General features: G+C 43.7%; 1 protein-coding gene across 3 annotated transcripts in view; it reads left to right on the top strand.

Moving 5' to 3' along the window:
- The window catches only part of LDLRAD3 (low density lipoprotein receptor class A domain containing 3), a 298023-nt gene that overhangs the window by 150033 nt on the left and 132730 nt on the right, over window positions 1-15260 (top strand). For 2 of the 3 annotated variants that reach the window (XM_032282328.1, XM_032282326.1), the window contains exon 4: window positions 14888-15028. In XM_032282328.1, the coding sequence (XP_032138219.1) occupies window positions 14888-15028 (141 nt within the window). The remainder of the gene's footprint in view (window positions 1-14887; window positions 15029-15260) is intronic. The other variant, XM_032282327.1, reaches the window with a different exon arrangement.

Genomic DNA, 15260 nt, shown 5'->3' with positions numbered 1-15260 from the left:
GAATCAGTATGGAGTCACTTCGAGCAGAATGTATTAATAGAAACCTTGCCACTCTCTAGGTCACTTTATAGTATAGTTGTCTTATATAGTGCATCTGTTACATTAGCCGCCCCACAAGACAATGTTTTAATTATTCCTTTAAATATGTAAACATATTTTGAAGAGTTCCAAAGGCATAGAGTACATTGTATTTACCCAGATACTCACCATTTGATCACTCTTCCTTCATTTCTGATATCACCAAAGTCTCCTTCTAGTATCATTTTCCTCCTCTGGGAGGAACTCTCTTTAGCAATTCTTCTAAAGTTGGCAACAAATTATCTTAGCTTGCCTTTGTCTCAGAATATCTTTATTTTACCTTCATTCCTAATGGATATTTTTACCACATATAGAATTCTGGGCTGACAGTTCTTTTCTCTGAGCACTCTAAGTATGCCATTCCATCTGGCTTCTACGATTGCTGAAGAGAAATTTGCAGTCATTCAAGTTGTTTCCCCGTAGATTGTGCATCGTTTCTCTTTAGCTACTTTGACATTTTTTGTTTTTTTCTTTTTTTGTCTGCAGTTTTCAGCAGTTAGATCATAGCGTGTCTGGGTATAGATTTCCTTGAGTTTATCCTATTAGGGTCCTCTGAGCTATTTGAGCCTGTAGGCTTTTGTCTTTGCTATACATGTTCAACAATTATTTCTTCAAATATTTAAAAAGTACTATACTTTCTCTCCTTTCTTTATGGGAGTCTAATGACAACAATGTTAGCTCTGTTTTTATTGTCCTACAAGTCCCGAGGCTCTGCGAGTTTTTATTTATTTATTTATTTTTTGAGACGGAGGGGTCTTGCTCTGTCGCCAGGCTGGAGTGCAGTGGTGTGATCTTGGCTCACGGCAACCTCCGCCTCCTAGTTCAAGCAATTCTCCTGTCTCAGCCTCCCGAGTAGCTGTGACTATAGGTGCACGCTACCACACTCGGCTGATTTTCGGTATTTTAGTAGAGATGGGGTTTTACCATGTTGGCCAGGATGGTCTTGATCTCCTGACCTTGTGATCCACCCGCCACGGCTTCCCAAAGTGCTGGGATTACAGGCATGAGCCACCATGCCCGGCCAAGTTTTTATTTTTTTATATTTGGGGACGAGGGTGGGCCAGGGTTTCACTCCATCACCTAGGCTGGAGTGCAATGGTGCCATCACAGCTCACTGCAGCCTCAACTTCCTGAGCTCCAATGATCATCTCTCCTCAGCCTCCTGAGTACCTGGGACTACAGGCACACACCACCATGTCTGGCTAATTTTTTTTTTTTTTTTTTTGTATTTGTTGTAGAGGTAGGTTTTGCCATGTTGCCCAGGTGGGTCCTAATCAGCTTTTAAGTAACCTGCTTTTAAGTAATCTGCCTGCCTTGGCCTCCCAAAGTGCTGGATTATAGGTGTGAGCCCCACACCAGAACTCTGTTCATTTTTAATCACTCCTTTTTCTTTTCATTGTTCATATGGGACAATTTCTATTAATGTCATTGAGTTAACTCACTCTTTCATGTGTCATATCCAGTCTGCTTCCAAGCCTATATACTGTTTTGTTTTGTGTAGCTGTTTAAATTTCAGTTACTGTGTCTTTCTGTTCTAAAATTTCTCTTTGGTTTTCTTTATATCTTCTCTTTCTTTGCTGAGACTTTGTTTTTTCAGTTGTTTTGAGAGTATGTATGGTTGCTTATTAGTGTATTTATGTAATAACTGCTATAAAATCTTTATCACATCATTTCAACAACTGTGTCATCTTGGCATTTGTCTGTTGATTTTCTTAACCCATATGAATTGAGATTTTCTTGGTTCTTAATATGACAAGTAATTTTGGATTATATTCTGGATATTTTAGTTATTATGTATGAAACTCTGAGTTTTATTTGAAGCCTGGAGGTGTGCTTGTATATGAGTTTTAGTATGTAAATGAACTGGGCAGGTAAGGCCGCAGGTTTCTAGCAGCCTTCCATGGGCTATGGTTGCAAGTTTTCATGCTGTTTTTGCCATGCTGTTTGGATGTGTCCTGCCTGTGCCCCTGCTAGTAGTTTGTCTGTGAGTTCAGTCTTTGATGTGCTGATTAGGACCAGGTTCATGTGCATGCATGCAGCTTGGGGGTCATCCTAGGAGTTCATAAACAATTGTATGAGGTAGTTTTTCTGAGCTTCTCTCTTTTCTCAATCTCTCTGGTTCTTTCTGGTTTCCTGGAGCTCCAGGGAGAAAATATGGTAAACTCACCACCATTTTGGTGTTAATTTAAATTTGGTCTTATTCTCCATTTGGCCTGCTCCAAATTACCCTTTGTAGCTACTGCATGCATTCTCTTCAGGTTTTTTAAGTGATAATTCAGTGGGAAAGCCAGAGTAAGGTGTGATGACCGCATCTGACCCAGAGCAGGAACTTCCATATGCCAGTTTCAGCAGCACAAAAAGAGAGAGAGAGTCTTCTGATGTGGTGCGAAGGAATACACATCACCATTCTGAGATCATCCTGCCAAAAACATCCCACCTGAATCTGATTGAGCCTCTAAATCTAACTATTAGTTTACTGGAAATCCAAGGACAGGGGAATATGTTAATGACCCCACACGGAAGCAAACTTTTAGATATAGAATGTGGGAAATTCTTCAAGACCCAGTTTCACTCATAAATAAATTCTAAGAAAAAATGGAGGAACAGGGACCTTAGAGAGTGAAAGAGTAAAAGACAAATTAGCCAAATGTGATGTGTGGACCATATTTGAATGCTGATCATACAAAGCAACTGTTAAAAAAAATGAGATAGAAAAAGTTAAATTGTGGTTTGATACTTGATATTAAGCCATTATTATTTATTTTTAATGTGTGAAAATGGTATTGTGTCTATTTTTTAAAATCCCTATCTTTTAGAAATATATACTGAAGTATATGAAGAGATTATGTGCTATCTGGGATGCACTTCAAGCCAATCCCATTAGGAATTGAAACAAAATGATCAGTCAGTTGAAGGAGTTCAATAAACCAGTCTCTATTTTTGTGTAGGTTTGAAATTTTCCATAATGAAATGGTGAAAAGAAATAAATGACAGTTAAAGAAAGGCTGGGTGTGGTGGCTCACACCTGTAATCCCACCACTTTGGGAGGCCGAGGTGGGCAGATCCTGAGGATAGGAGATGGAGGCCATGCTGGCCAACATGGTGAAACCCCGTTTCTACTAAAATATAAAAAACCAGCCAGGCATGGTGGTGCATGGCTGTAGTCCCAGCTACTTGGGAGGCTGAGACAAGGGAATCATTTGAACATGGGGGGCAGAGGTTGCAGTTAGCCGAGAACACACCACTGTACTCCAGTCTGGTGACAGAGCAAGACTCCGTCTCAAAAAAAATAAATAAAAAGTTAAAGAAGTGGTTATGTTTGGTGATGTCTTGACTTTATCAAAAATAACAAGAAAGTTATGTTTTAAAAGGTTTTTGGTCTGCGGACGTGTGTTTTCCAGGTTTGGCATTCATTTTGCATTCAGGAGTGAGGAGAAGCAAAAACCCCGTATATATATTTTTTTTTTTTTTTTTTCGGATTGGGTCTCGCTCTCATTGTCAGGCTGGAGCGCAATAGCACAAACACAGCTCACTGCAGCCTTGACTTTCAGGGCTCAGGTGACTCTTCCACCTCAGCCTCCCCAGAATAGCTGGACCTTCAGGTGCACACCACCACAGCAGGCTAATTTTTTTTTTTTTTGTATTTTTAGTAGTGTTAGAGTTTCACCATGTTATCTGGGCTGGTGTTGAACTCCTAGCCTCAACAGATCCACCCTGCTTGGCCTCCCAAAGCACTGGGGTTACAGGCATGAGCTACTGCACCTGGCTAAATTAAAAAAAAAAAAAAATTGTAGAGATTCAGTTTTGCCATGTTGCCCAGGCTGGTCTTGAACTCCTGAGCTCAAGCAGTCTGCTTGCATTGGCTTCCCAAAGTGCTGGGATTACAGGTGTGAGCCACCACACTCAGCTCTCCAAAACAAGTATTTTCTTTTAGAGCTTCACAATGCTGAGATTTTGCCCTTCGACTGTTTTTCCTTTTTCCTGTCCTCGGCCTCCTTCTTTCGCTGTCCTCACACATTCTTGGCTGGAGTTAAAACCCCGGGTTGGCTGGCAGCATGGCTGTCACCCCAGTCCTCATTCAGTAAGGACAAGGATTCCAGCCAATAACTGAAATGGCCGGGTGTCTGGGGGACCACGATCGAAAATTGATTCAAGCTGAAGCTCTTCTGCTACAGCTTTTAGTGTAGTTGTGCCCAGAAAAACCACTGTGTCCTGGACCGTATCTCTCCACTGATGATAAATTCTTGCCTGAATTCTGAGCACCACTGAATCATTTAGCTAGTATGTCTGTGTTTTTTGTGCACAGAGCTCCACACCGCTGGCATATTTCTGTAGCTCTATTCATGTCAATCCAGATGAGAGTCTCCGTTTCCCCTTCACGCCTCAGCCGATTCATCAGTTGTGGACTCAGAAAGCTGTCTTTTATTGGGTGTATTGGCCGAGCTAAAAGTTTTAACAGGAGATTTTTTCCTCCCAGTGCTCCAAAGCTACATCATCAAGGTCGCCTTAAAGACTCTTATATGACTGGTTTCCTTTGGAAATCTTTCTGGTTTGCCAAGGCTGGGCTGGGTCATCCTCCTGTGTGTTCTCAGACCATACTGGACCTTCTTCAACCAAATGTCTCCTCATCAGAGAGGCCTTGCATGACCTCCTTATGAAAAATGACCCCTTTCCTCCCCAGTCTCACACTCTGTTTCTGTCGCCTGCTTCATCCTTCTCCACATTTACCTCTGTCTTCCGTGCTATATTGTGACAGCCACGAGGTGGTATTATAGTGTGGCTCACAGCTATGTTCCCGGTGCCAAAGTGTATTGTCAGGCTCAGCCTTAGCAAGCAACAGACATATACTGAATACATGGTGCTTCTCATGCTTTCTCTTAATGGCATATTGACTTGTCTGTATAGTATACAAACTTTCAGGGCATGTGAACTGCTTGGCTGACAGTTACTGAGCACTTACTTTGTGTATGACATGTTTCTACATGCTTTACATGATAGATCTCATTTTCGGTAGATAGTATTGTTACCTCCTTTTTATAGATAAGGGAACAGAGACATAGAAAGGATAAATGACTTGCCCATACTCACACACTTAGTAAGTGGCATAGTTGAGATATCAACAGCAGGGTAAATACAGAACCTGAACTTTTAACTGTTATATGAATGTGTATTCCCAATACATATTTTTTAGAGACAGGCCTTGCTCTGCTGCTGCCCAGGCTGGAGTGCAGTGGTCCAGTCATAGCTCACTGTAGCCTCACACTCCTAGGTTCAAGTGATCCTCTCATCTCAGCCTCCTGAGTAGCTAGAAGTACAAATGCATGCCACCTTGCCTGGCTAATTTTTAATTTTTTTTTTTTGTAGAGACAGAGTCTCGCCATACTGCCTGGAATGGTCTCGAACTCAGCCTCAAGCTGTCCTCCCACTTCAGCAACCTGAAGTGCTGGGACTACAGGCTTGAACCACCATGCCTGGCTAATAATTATTATAATAAGCATTTAATGAGCACCTACTATGGGCCACATGGTACTTTCTGTGCTTTGCATGCATTATACCACTTAATTTTCATAAAATCTTATGACAGAGACATTATTTTTATCCCCACTTCACCGATGAGGACCTTGAGGCTCAGAGAAATTGAATAATTTTTCCAATATCACATGGCTAGTGAAGTGGTAGGCTGAAATTTGAGCCCAGATGGACTTCACACCTTCACTTCTAACCACTACAGCAAAATGTATGCTTGAAATTGTCAGCTGGGACAGATCATAAAAAGCTGAGATTATAAAAGGTTGTATTTTATACTCGGTGAGAAGCAGTTGATACTGAGCTGGTGCAGGATGAGGAGGAGAAGAAGGTCCACTGGAGCCTTTTTTTTTTTTTTTTTGAGACAGTGTCTCACTGTTGTTAAGGTTGGAGTGCAGTGGCGCCATCTCTGCTCACTTCAACCTCCGCCTCCTAGGTTCAAGTGATTTCTCCTGCCTCAGCCTCCCAAGTAGCTGGGATTTCAGGCGTGCACCATCACGCCTGGCTAATTTTTGTATTTTTTTAGAAGTGGGGTTTCGCCATGTTGGCCAGGCTAGTCTTGAACTCCTGGCCTCAAGCCAGACACCCACCTCAGCCTCCCAAAGTGCTGGGATTACAGTTGTGAGCCACAGTGTCCAGCCAAAGTAGACTTTTTCTGAAGTAGACGTGACTGGAACCTGGGGAACTGTGACACGGTGGCACTTTCATAGAAGTAGGACCACAGGAAGAGGGAGGGGGTAGGAGCAGAAGGGAGAATGTCAGTTTCAGACACTCAGAGCTTGAGGTGAGTGGGTTTTCAACAGAGGAACCCATGAGGCAGCAGGAGAAAGGTGTTTATTTCTGGGGGAAGGTTTAGGGAGCTCTCTGCAGGAAGGTGGTGATTGAAACAGTGATACTGGACTTGTTCCCTGGAAAAGGCAGAGTTGGGTGTTGGACAGGAGATAACCATGTCCAAGAAGCATTCACAAACGAGGAAGAAACAGACTACCGTTAGCCATGACTCAGTTCTGCCAGTGGCCCCTTACACTGACTCTAGAGGGGTTTTAAAAATTAAAATCCTCTGAGTCCTTAGAGCCTAAGGAAGAAGCAAGCAAGATTGAGGTATTTTGCCTCTTGCCTGTTTGCCCACAGTGGCTGCCCTTTCCTCTCCCGCAGACACAGAAGAGGTTCCATGTGCAGAATATGGCTGTGCATGGCCCATGTTCTGTCTTGGAGAGGGAAGGGCTGCTGAGGCTGGGGGATCTGGTAGCCTTGGGGCTGGGAGAGGCTCAGAAGCCCTGTTGAGCAGACTTTGGAAGGAGGAACTAACAGGTTTCCATAGGCAAGCCAAGGTCAAGGCAGTGAGCATTTTCCAAGTTGCAAAGGGTACAGGGCTTATTGCAGGGACGGTCTGCAGGGAGACTGCTTCAGTGGGCTCTGGTTTCCTGGGGCCAGGCACCCTCTATACTGGAGAAGAGAAAGTCTCAGTGCAGCTCCCTCTCCCTCAGTTGCCTGGTTTCCAGGCAAATTGGGGCTGGGAAGACAAGGACCGCATGGAGGCTGTGAGGTTAGGAAGTGAGTGGTGACCACCGCAGGATGGAGGAGCCGATGGGAATTGTGGGGGTTAATGACAAGAAGTTTCTCATTTATGTGTTTTGTCAAGATGCTTTGAGGTAGACAAGGAGCCGACTTCACAGACTCTAAATGAATTAAAGAGGACATTTCCTAAGTCCTACTGTAGACAGACTGCTTTATTTCCAGTTGCTTTTGGGAGACCACAGTGGTCCCTCGGTCTTATCTTTTAGATGTGGTTGAAGTAAACACTGCCAGTTTAATTAACCACTAAGCGATTCCCTTAACTCCAGCCTCCCACCTCCCTCTGGCAGAGAGAGAGACAAGTTCTCTTTCCTGAGTGTTGTGGCTTGGGAAATAGAGCTTTATAACCCTGTGTTTCTTACGGTAATAATAACCAAGGAGCTTTTGAGCCTACAATTCCGTTTTTGAAGTTGACTCTGCAGACAATTTTCTCCACCCCTAGTGAAATAAATATTGTAAAATACAATATTCCTCTCCCCTGTTAACTGAGTAACATAAAACATTTCTCAGTGACTGGTTAGCCGTAACAAGGACAAAGAATACAAACATTTGGAGAACATTAAATATGGCTGAAAGATACCGAAACATAACATCCCAGAGGGTGAAATGCTTCCTGGTCCGCTTATGATCTGTTCATTGGGCATTTACTATTTGCAGAGTCCTGGGCCAGGCCCTATGGGCCCACAGAAACCCTTAAGACTTGTCCACCATAGTCCCAAATACAATCATTCTGAAATCTGGCGGAGCCAAGCAAATAGATGCGGAGGCTCCGGAAGAAATGTAGTGAAACCTGAGCTGTCTGGGGTCTTTGGAGAGATCTCCCACTTTGGTTAAGTCAGTCTGCTTAGTAACTGAATATTTATGTCTTTCAACGCCATCAACAGGAATCTCTCTGAGATGTATCGAATCTTGGCTTTGTCAACATTTACCTCTTTTGGTGACAGCACAGGGTCATTCTTAGGAACATGAATTTTTAGACCAGGCTGTAATACAGGGTTGCCTTTGGTTCCTCGTTAGAACTTTCTAGTCTCTTTTAAAACTATCCTAGGCTGCTGTGCTTTTAGAATTTTTAAAAAATAAATGTATGCAAATGTATGGAGTAGAGGAGAAATTTTGTTCTACACATAATGCATGATGTGATCAAGTCATGGTATTCTGGTGTCTGTTACTCAAGTGCAGTACATTTTTGTTAAGTATATTCACCCTCCTCTGCTATCCTTTGACCTTACTGTATGTTTGTATCTTTAACCCCTTCCCTCCATCTCTTTATCCCTTTATCTTCCTCCCTTCCCCCGCTCACCCTTCCCAGTCTCTGTTATCTATTTTTCCACTTTCTACACCTATGCTATCAAATTTTTAGCTTTTGGAATTCTTGAGGTTGCTTTTTAGAGCTTTTCCGTCCCCTTCTCTGGTTGTCGGCTTTTATTTCTTGCTGCCAGTTTGTCTGCAGGGCAGCAAGTGGCACCCCCTCTCCCTTTTAATTTGCTTTGTCCTTGGGAGCAGGAATACAGAACTTGTTGGAATTTACATAAATGGAGAAGCCATAGACCTTGAAAGAGGTGATGGCATGAGGGCTTTTCTTTGAGGAAGCTCCCGGCGCTTTCAGGACATGGTGCTTTCAGGACATGAGCATCACGATGTATGTTTTGATGGCTGGGAGGCGTTTTTCTCTGGCTTGCTGCTAGGTTTGGGCTCTGTTCCTCTACCATTCACTGCTTCTTTTTTTTCTGCCCTGCAAAGGATGGGAGAGATTGTACTGTGTTTTATGAGAAGTCATTGACAAGGAGGACTCCTAGGTGTGGTTGTATACAAGGATACAGCTATGTCTTCTGAGCAACTATGCCCCTGAGTGTGAAAGATACTAAATATTAAGAGGTGTTTGTGGACCAGGGAGAGCTTTATGATGGGAAAATAAAAGACAAGGAAAGTGAGTGCTCACTGAAACATTTCTGCTAGAATAGACCTTGGATAATGTTTAGTGAAGTTTCTGAAACATACTGAAAAGGAAAAGTAAAGTAAAATGAACATCTAGATTCCCAACATCCAGTGTCAAAAATGTATCATCATGTTGCCATATTTGCTTCAGAATTTTTAAATAATAAACTATTACCGAATATAATTAGAATTCCCCAGCCTGACTGCGCACAGTGGCTCATGCCTGTAATCCCAGCACTTTGGGAGGCTGAGGCAGGCAGATCATGAGGTCAGGAGTTCAAGACTAGTCTGACCAACATGGTGAAACCCCGTCTCTACTAAAAATACAAAAATTAGCCAAGCATAGTGGTTGGTACCTGTAATCCCAGCTAGCTACACAGGAGGCTGAGACAGGAGAATAGCTTGAACCCAGGAAGTGGAGGTTGCAGTTAGTTGAGATGGCGCCGCTGCACTCCAGCCTGGGTGACAGAGTGAGACTCCATCTCCAAAAAAAAAAGAAAAAAAAATCTCCAGCCATGCCTTTTTTGGATCCTTTCTTCTCTCCAGAGGCATGCATTGCCCTGGACTTGTGGTTGTTTATTCCCATTCAAGTTATTTTTTCTTTCCTTATATATTTTTTTACCCTGCTATGAAAAGTAGCATTCACTTGCATGGGTAACTTCATATCAACGGTTATGGTACATAGCCTACTACTGACACAGGATTTTTCTGGGCCGCTTTGCCATTAGGATACCTCCACAACCAGTGACACTACCTGCCCTGCCTGGGCCTCACTCCACCCCAGGTCTGCTGCTGGAAGCACCCCTTCCACTTAGCCCACCTGTGTTATAGGTTGTACCCACGTTCAGTGGTTCTTGAGCTCTTGTCCTGTATACAAGAAGAATGAGGATATGCTGACAATTCAAAGGGTTAGCGGGGGTGGAGAAGAATTTTATCGAGTCACAGAACAGCTCAGTGGAGAGAAATTGCAGGGGGATTTTCTCTCCCGGTGTGTCTGGGTCCAGGGCTTTTTATGGACTCAGAATAAGGAGTACGTGCTGAATGGTTTGTGAGTATGCAAAAAGGTTAAAGTGAAGACCCTACTCAAAGGTGCGCATGACAGTGTAGAAAGTCAATTAGGAAAGGGTAGATATAGGTGATGGTAGGGATCAATCAGAGGAAAGTGCCAAACAGGGAGACAAGTTCTCAATCCAGTCCGAGGATTTGACTTGTAGCTTGGCTTTCAGGCTTTAAACTGTTTTTGGCTTAAAAGTGGAGTTTTACTGGGGACCTGCCCCTGTCTGCCCATGCATTTGTCTGCTTCCTGGTGTTAACACTGCTTGCTTTTCTCCCTCGCTATTGTATTTGTGGGATTCATCCATCTTGACACCAGTTCATTTTTCACTACAGTACAGCATCAGTTGACACACTATGGCCCAATCTGGCCTAACACCAGTTGTTGTACATAAAGTTGTGTTGGAATATAGTATGCCCTTCATTTACAGATTGCCTCTGGCTGCTTTGCAACACAATGGCCAAGATGAGTCATTACAACAGAGACAAAGACCAAACAGCTACCAAACCTACAATATTTACTGTCGGGCCCTTGATAGGAGCAGTTAGCCAGCCCTGGCGTTGTAACAGTATAACACATCGAATCTATTCTCTTTTAAGTAACCATTTAAGCAATTTTAAAAATTTTTGAGGTAGGGGCTCACTCTGTCACCCAAACTGGAGTGCAGTTGACATGAACTTGGCTCACTTTTACCTCTGCCTCCCAGGCTCAAGCGATTCTCCTGCCTCAGCCTCATGAGTAGCTGGGATTACAGGCATATGCCACTACCACCCAGCTAATTTTTGTGTTTTTAGTAGAGATGGGGTTTCACCATGTTGGCCCGGCTGGTCTTGAACTGTGGATCTCAAATGATCCACCTACCTCAACCTCCCAGAGTGCTTGAATTACAGGCGTGAGCTACCATGGCTGGCCAATTCAGGTCACTTCTAATTTTTTAATTTTACAAATAATGGCTTCAGTAAACATTTTTGTTTCTTCAAGAGTCTTGTAGTGGCTCACATCTGTAATTGCAACACTTTGGGAGGCTGAAGTGGGAGGATTGCTGGAGGCCAGGAGTTTGAGACCAACCTGGGCTACATAGCAAGACTCCTGTTTCTACAAAACATTAAAAAATTAGCCAGGCGTGGTGGTATATGGCTACTCAGGAGGCTGAGATGGGAGGATCAGTAGCTCAGGAGTTTAAGGCTACAGTGAGGGATGATTGCAGCACTGAACTGCAGTTAGTTACTGAAACCCTGTTTCCTTAAAAGGGAGAATAAAGAGTCTCTCTGGAGAAGTGTATGTGGCTGGAAGTGAAATGACTGGACCATGCTACAGGCACCATAGGCTTTACTGTAACTAAATGGGCCTCCCAGGTGGATGAACTAATTTGCACCCCCACTTGTAGTTTATGAGACTTCTTCTCCCTCCACATTCTTGCCAACAACTTGGTACTTTAAGACCTTGAGTGTGGTGAGTCTCATGCATAGTGGCACTTCAACATCAGTGACAGTATACATTATTTCAAATTTTTACTGACCATTTGCTGTTCCTCTTATGTCAATTGCCTGATTATATCCTTGGCCCTTTTTTCTATTGAGTTTTCTTTTCCTTTTTGATTTTTGAGAGTTCTTTACATAATCTGGCTACTTGTCTTTTGGGTTATATACTTTAAAACCAGTCTGTGACTTGGTTTTTAAACAGACATACACATAATGTATCTGTAACATGTATGTAGACATATGTATATACACGCATATACATGCATGTGACTTTTTTCTTTTGGAAAGTTTGAGAGGTTGAAAGGATCTAAGACTGAAGGAAAAGTAAGTAGATGATAGTGGTTTCAGCAAGGATGACTCTGCACAGCTTTCTCCATGAGGACATTTACATAAGCTTACGAACACCCCATCTTGAGGCACTTAGAATGCCTTTCCCAGGCTATCTGTCTGAGTGAGCTGACGGCTACTGACGTTTTGGCTGCATAGATGTGACCCACATGGTCCCAGAGAAGCTGAAGGGCACCATGGTGGATGCTGATTAACACAAGGGTTTGGAGAGCTGCCTTGGACAAAACCAAATGTGATTTGTGGTTTTGGGTTTCTCCGTCTTGGTTTGGCTGAAGTCAGACCTTGGTTTCAGCTTGATCCAGTTGAGCCCATTTTCTGGCCCACAGCAATGTCAATAATTAAAACTTCCATTTTCAGGCCAGACCACTTCTGTTTGACTTTACATCATTGCTCTACCATCCTCAACACTGAAAGCACTGGTTTCCCCCATTTCCCTCACCTCCTCTGGCCTTTCACATCAAACTTTTGGAATGGAATAGTTAAAATAAAAAAGTCTGGAGCTCCTTAGATCTAGATAGTGCTGTGAGGTTAGTCAAGTCCTTGAAGCCAGGATCTCTGTGTGTTCGCAACAGCTCAGTGAAGCGTGGGGAGAAGATAGATTACAACTGCCATGTTGCCGTTGAGGATCCCAGAGAGAGATGTTGGAGCTGGTGTGGCCCTGATCCCAAAGCAACATAGCGATCTTCTGTGCTGGGCCTGATGTTCACTCTGGTGCTGTGCCCACCACATGCAATGTAGGTGCTGGTTCAGTTCATTCCCCGAGGTCCGGGATGACCCCTCTTCATCATTGCAGATGTTGCTGCTTATGGGAAGGCCACACTCTGTAGCACCAAGATTGACGTAATGAGGGGAATGAGTATAACATTCCCTGAGCCTGTGCTGCGTGTCAGACTGGGCACTGTGCATTTTCCCACAGATCTCATTTGATGCTCAGATTAATGCTGTAAGTAGCAAGATCAGCTTCTTGGTCTGTGGCTGGTGCAGCCATACAGGGCCAGTGCTTAGCTTAGAAGGGGACCACGCTTGGTTTTATGCTCTGCTCTTGCTGTCTTGAGTTTTTAAAATAACTTTTGACAGCAGACCCCACATGTTTAGTTTGCACTGGGCCTCACAAATCACATAGAGGGTACTGTCCGCAGAGAAAGCAGCCGAGACTCAGAGAGGTGAAGTAATTCTCCCACGATTAATAAGTGGCAGAGCTGGGATTGGAGTAATTTCTACTTGGCTGATTCAGTTATTGAAAACAGAACCCTGGAAGGAACCTTGTTTGAATCATACTGCAAGTAAATTGTACTGTAGAAATACTGGTTTTCTGTGGAGACTTGCTCTTGTGTTGTTAAGTAGTTTTATGCTGACCTTGTACCAGCCAGTTACCACACTTCTTGACGGGAGGGCCCAGGTCTGTCATTTCTTTTGAGGTCTCAAAGTGCCTAGAATAGGAGCCTCATGGAGGAGCTGCTCAGAAAATGGTTACTGACCAACTAGGTGCATGGACTTTTTTTTGCATAGAAGAAATTGAGGCTACTGAGTTTACCTTAGTGAGCCATAAAGACTAAGTGAGGAATTAAAAGGCTGATACATAGTTAGGGAACTAGAAGCATCCTACACAGCTGTGGGATCAGATCGTGCCATGAATTCCACCGTGGCAGAGAGGTGTGTGGATTCCTGCCTCAGCTACTCCTTCCGGCTCCGCTTTGCTCCTGTGTCTGTCTCTCATGCTACCAGCCGTTCACTCAGGAGGCTGAGGTGGGAGGATCGCTTGAACTCAGGAGTTTAAGGCTACAGTGAGAGATGATTGCAGCACTGAACTGCAGTTAGTTACTGAAACCCTGTTTCTTTAAAAGGGAGGAAAAAAAAGAGTCTCTCAAGAGAAGTGTATGTAGCTGGAAGTGAAATGACTGGGCCACGCTAAGTGCACCATAGGCTTTACTAGGACTAAATGGGCCTCCCAGGTGGACGTGCCAGTTTGCATCTCCACTTGTAGTTTATGAGACTTCCTCTCCCTCTACATTCTTGCCAGCAGACAGCAGACCCCTCAGTGGAGACATCAGTGAAGTTCAGGTTTTGCCCAGACCCCTCAGTGGCTGCTGGCCAGCCTAGGGGTTGTCCATTTCAGGTGAGCCATTGATCACATGGGGGTAGAGAGTGGAAAAAGAGATAACAGAGACTTGGAAGGGTGAGTGGGAGCAAGAGTGGAAGATATAGAGATGGAGGGAAGTGGGTTACAGGATACAAACACACTGTAAGATCAAAGGATAGCAGAGGAGGGTGAATATACTTAAAGAAAGTATACTGCACTTGGGTAATGGACACCTGAATACCCTGACTTGATTACATTCTACATTATGTGTATGTAACAAAATTTCTCATGTACCCCATACATTTGCATAAATAAAAAAACAAAAATAGAAAAACAAAAGAGAATTGCAAAAGCACAGTAGCCTAGGATAGTTTAAAAAGAGACTAGAAAGTTCTAAAAAGGAGCCAAAGGCAACCCTGTTTTCCAGCCCAGTCTAAAAATTAATGTTCCTAAGAATGACCCTGTGCTGTCACCAAAAAAGGTAAATGCTAACGAAGCCAGGATTTGATGCATTTCAAAGGGATTCCTATTGATGATGTTGAAAGCCATAAATATTCAGTTATTAAGCAGACGTACTTAACCAGAGTGGCAGATCTCTGCAAAGACCCCAGGATGTTTTAGAATGAGGCAGAGTAAGCCTTGTGTTCACATTTGGCTGGCCACTCTTCCAGGATGGGCTTTGAGTCTGCCAGCTTAGAAGATAAGCTCACTGCTTCCTGAGCAGGACACACCCCAAGCTGGAAGAAATTCCAGGGTCCCCAAGGGGACTTGCCGGCCTCCCTGGTGACATGTCGTGTTTTCCTTCCGCAGCAGCAGCAGCAAATCCTCTGCTTTGCTCCACCGCCCGCTACCACTGCAAGAACGGCCTCTGTATTGACAAGAGCTTCATCTGCGATGGACAGAATAACTGTCAGGACAACAGTGACGAGGAAAGCTGTGAAAGTTCTCAAGGTAGGAACCGCTCAAGCTCTAAAAAGATGATTGCAACACAGCACCGCAGCAACAGAACACACTGAGAGGCAGAAAGCAACACCCATCCCCACTTCCAGATACAATAGCTGTGTTAGTTTTTGCACTTGGCCTTGCAGCCCTGGTACAGGCAGGTACCCGTGTTTACATGGCTTTAACTACAGTACACCTACCATTTTGTATTTTGTATTGTTCATGTATTAAATATCATCTG

Source organism: Sapajus apella, unplaced genomic scaffold, assembly GCF_009761245.1.
Source record: "Sapajus apella isolate SASKATOON/1434 unplaced genomic scaffold, GSC_monkey_1.0 scaffold14, whole genome shotgun sequence".
NCBI classification, from domain to species: domain Eukaryota; kingdom Metazoa; phylum Chordata; class Mammalia; order Primates; family Cebidae; genus Sapajus; species Sapajus apella.
This window is presented reverse-complemented; position numbering and strand designations above follow the sequence as displayed.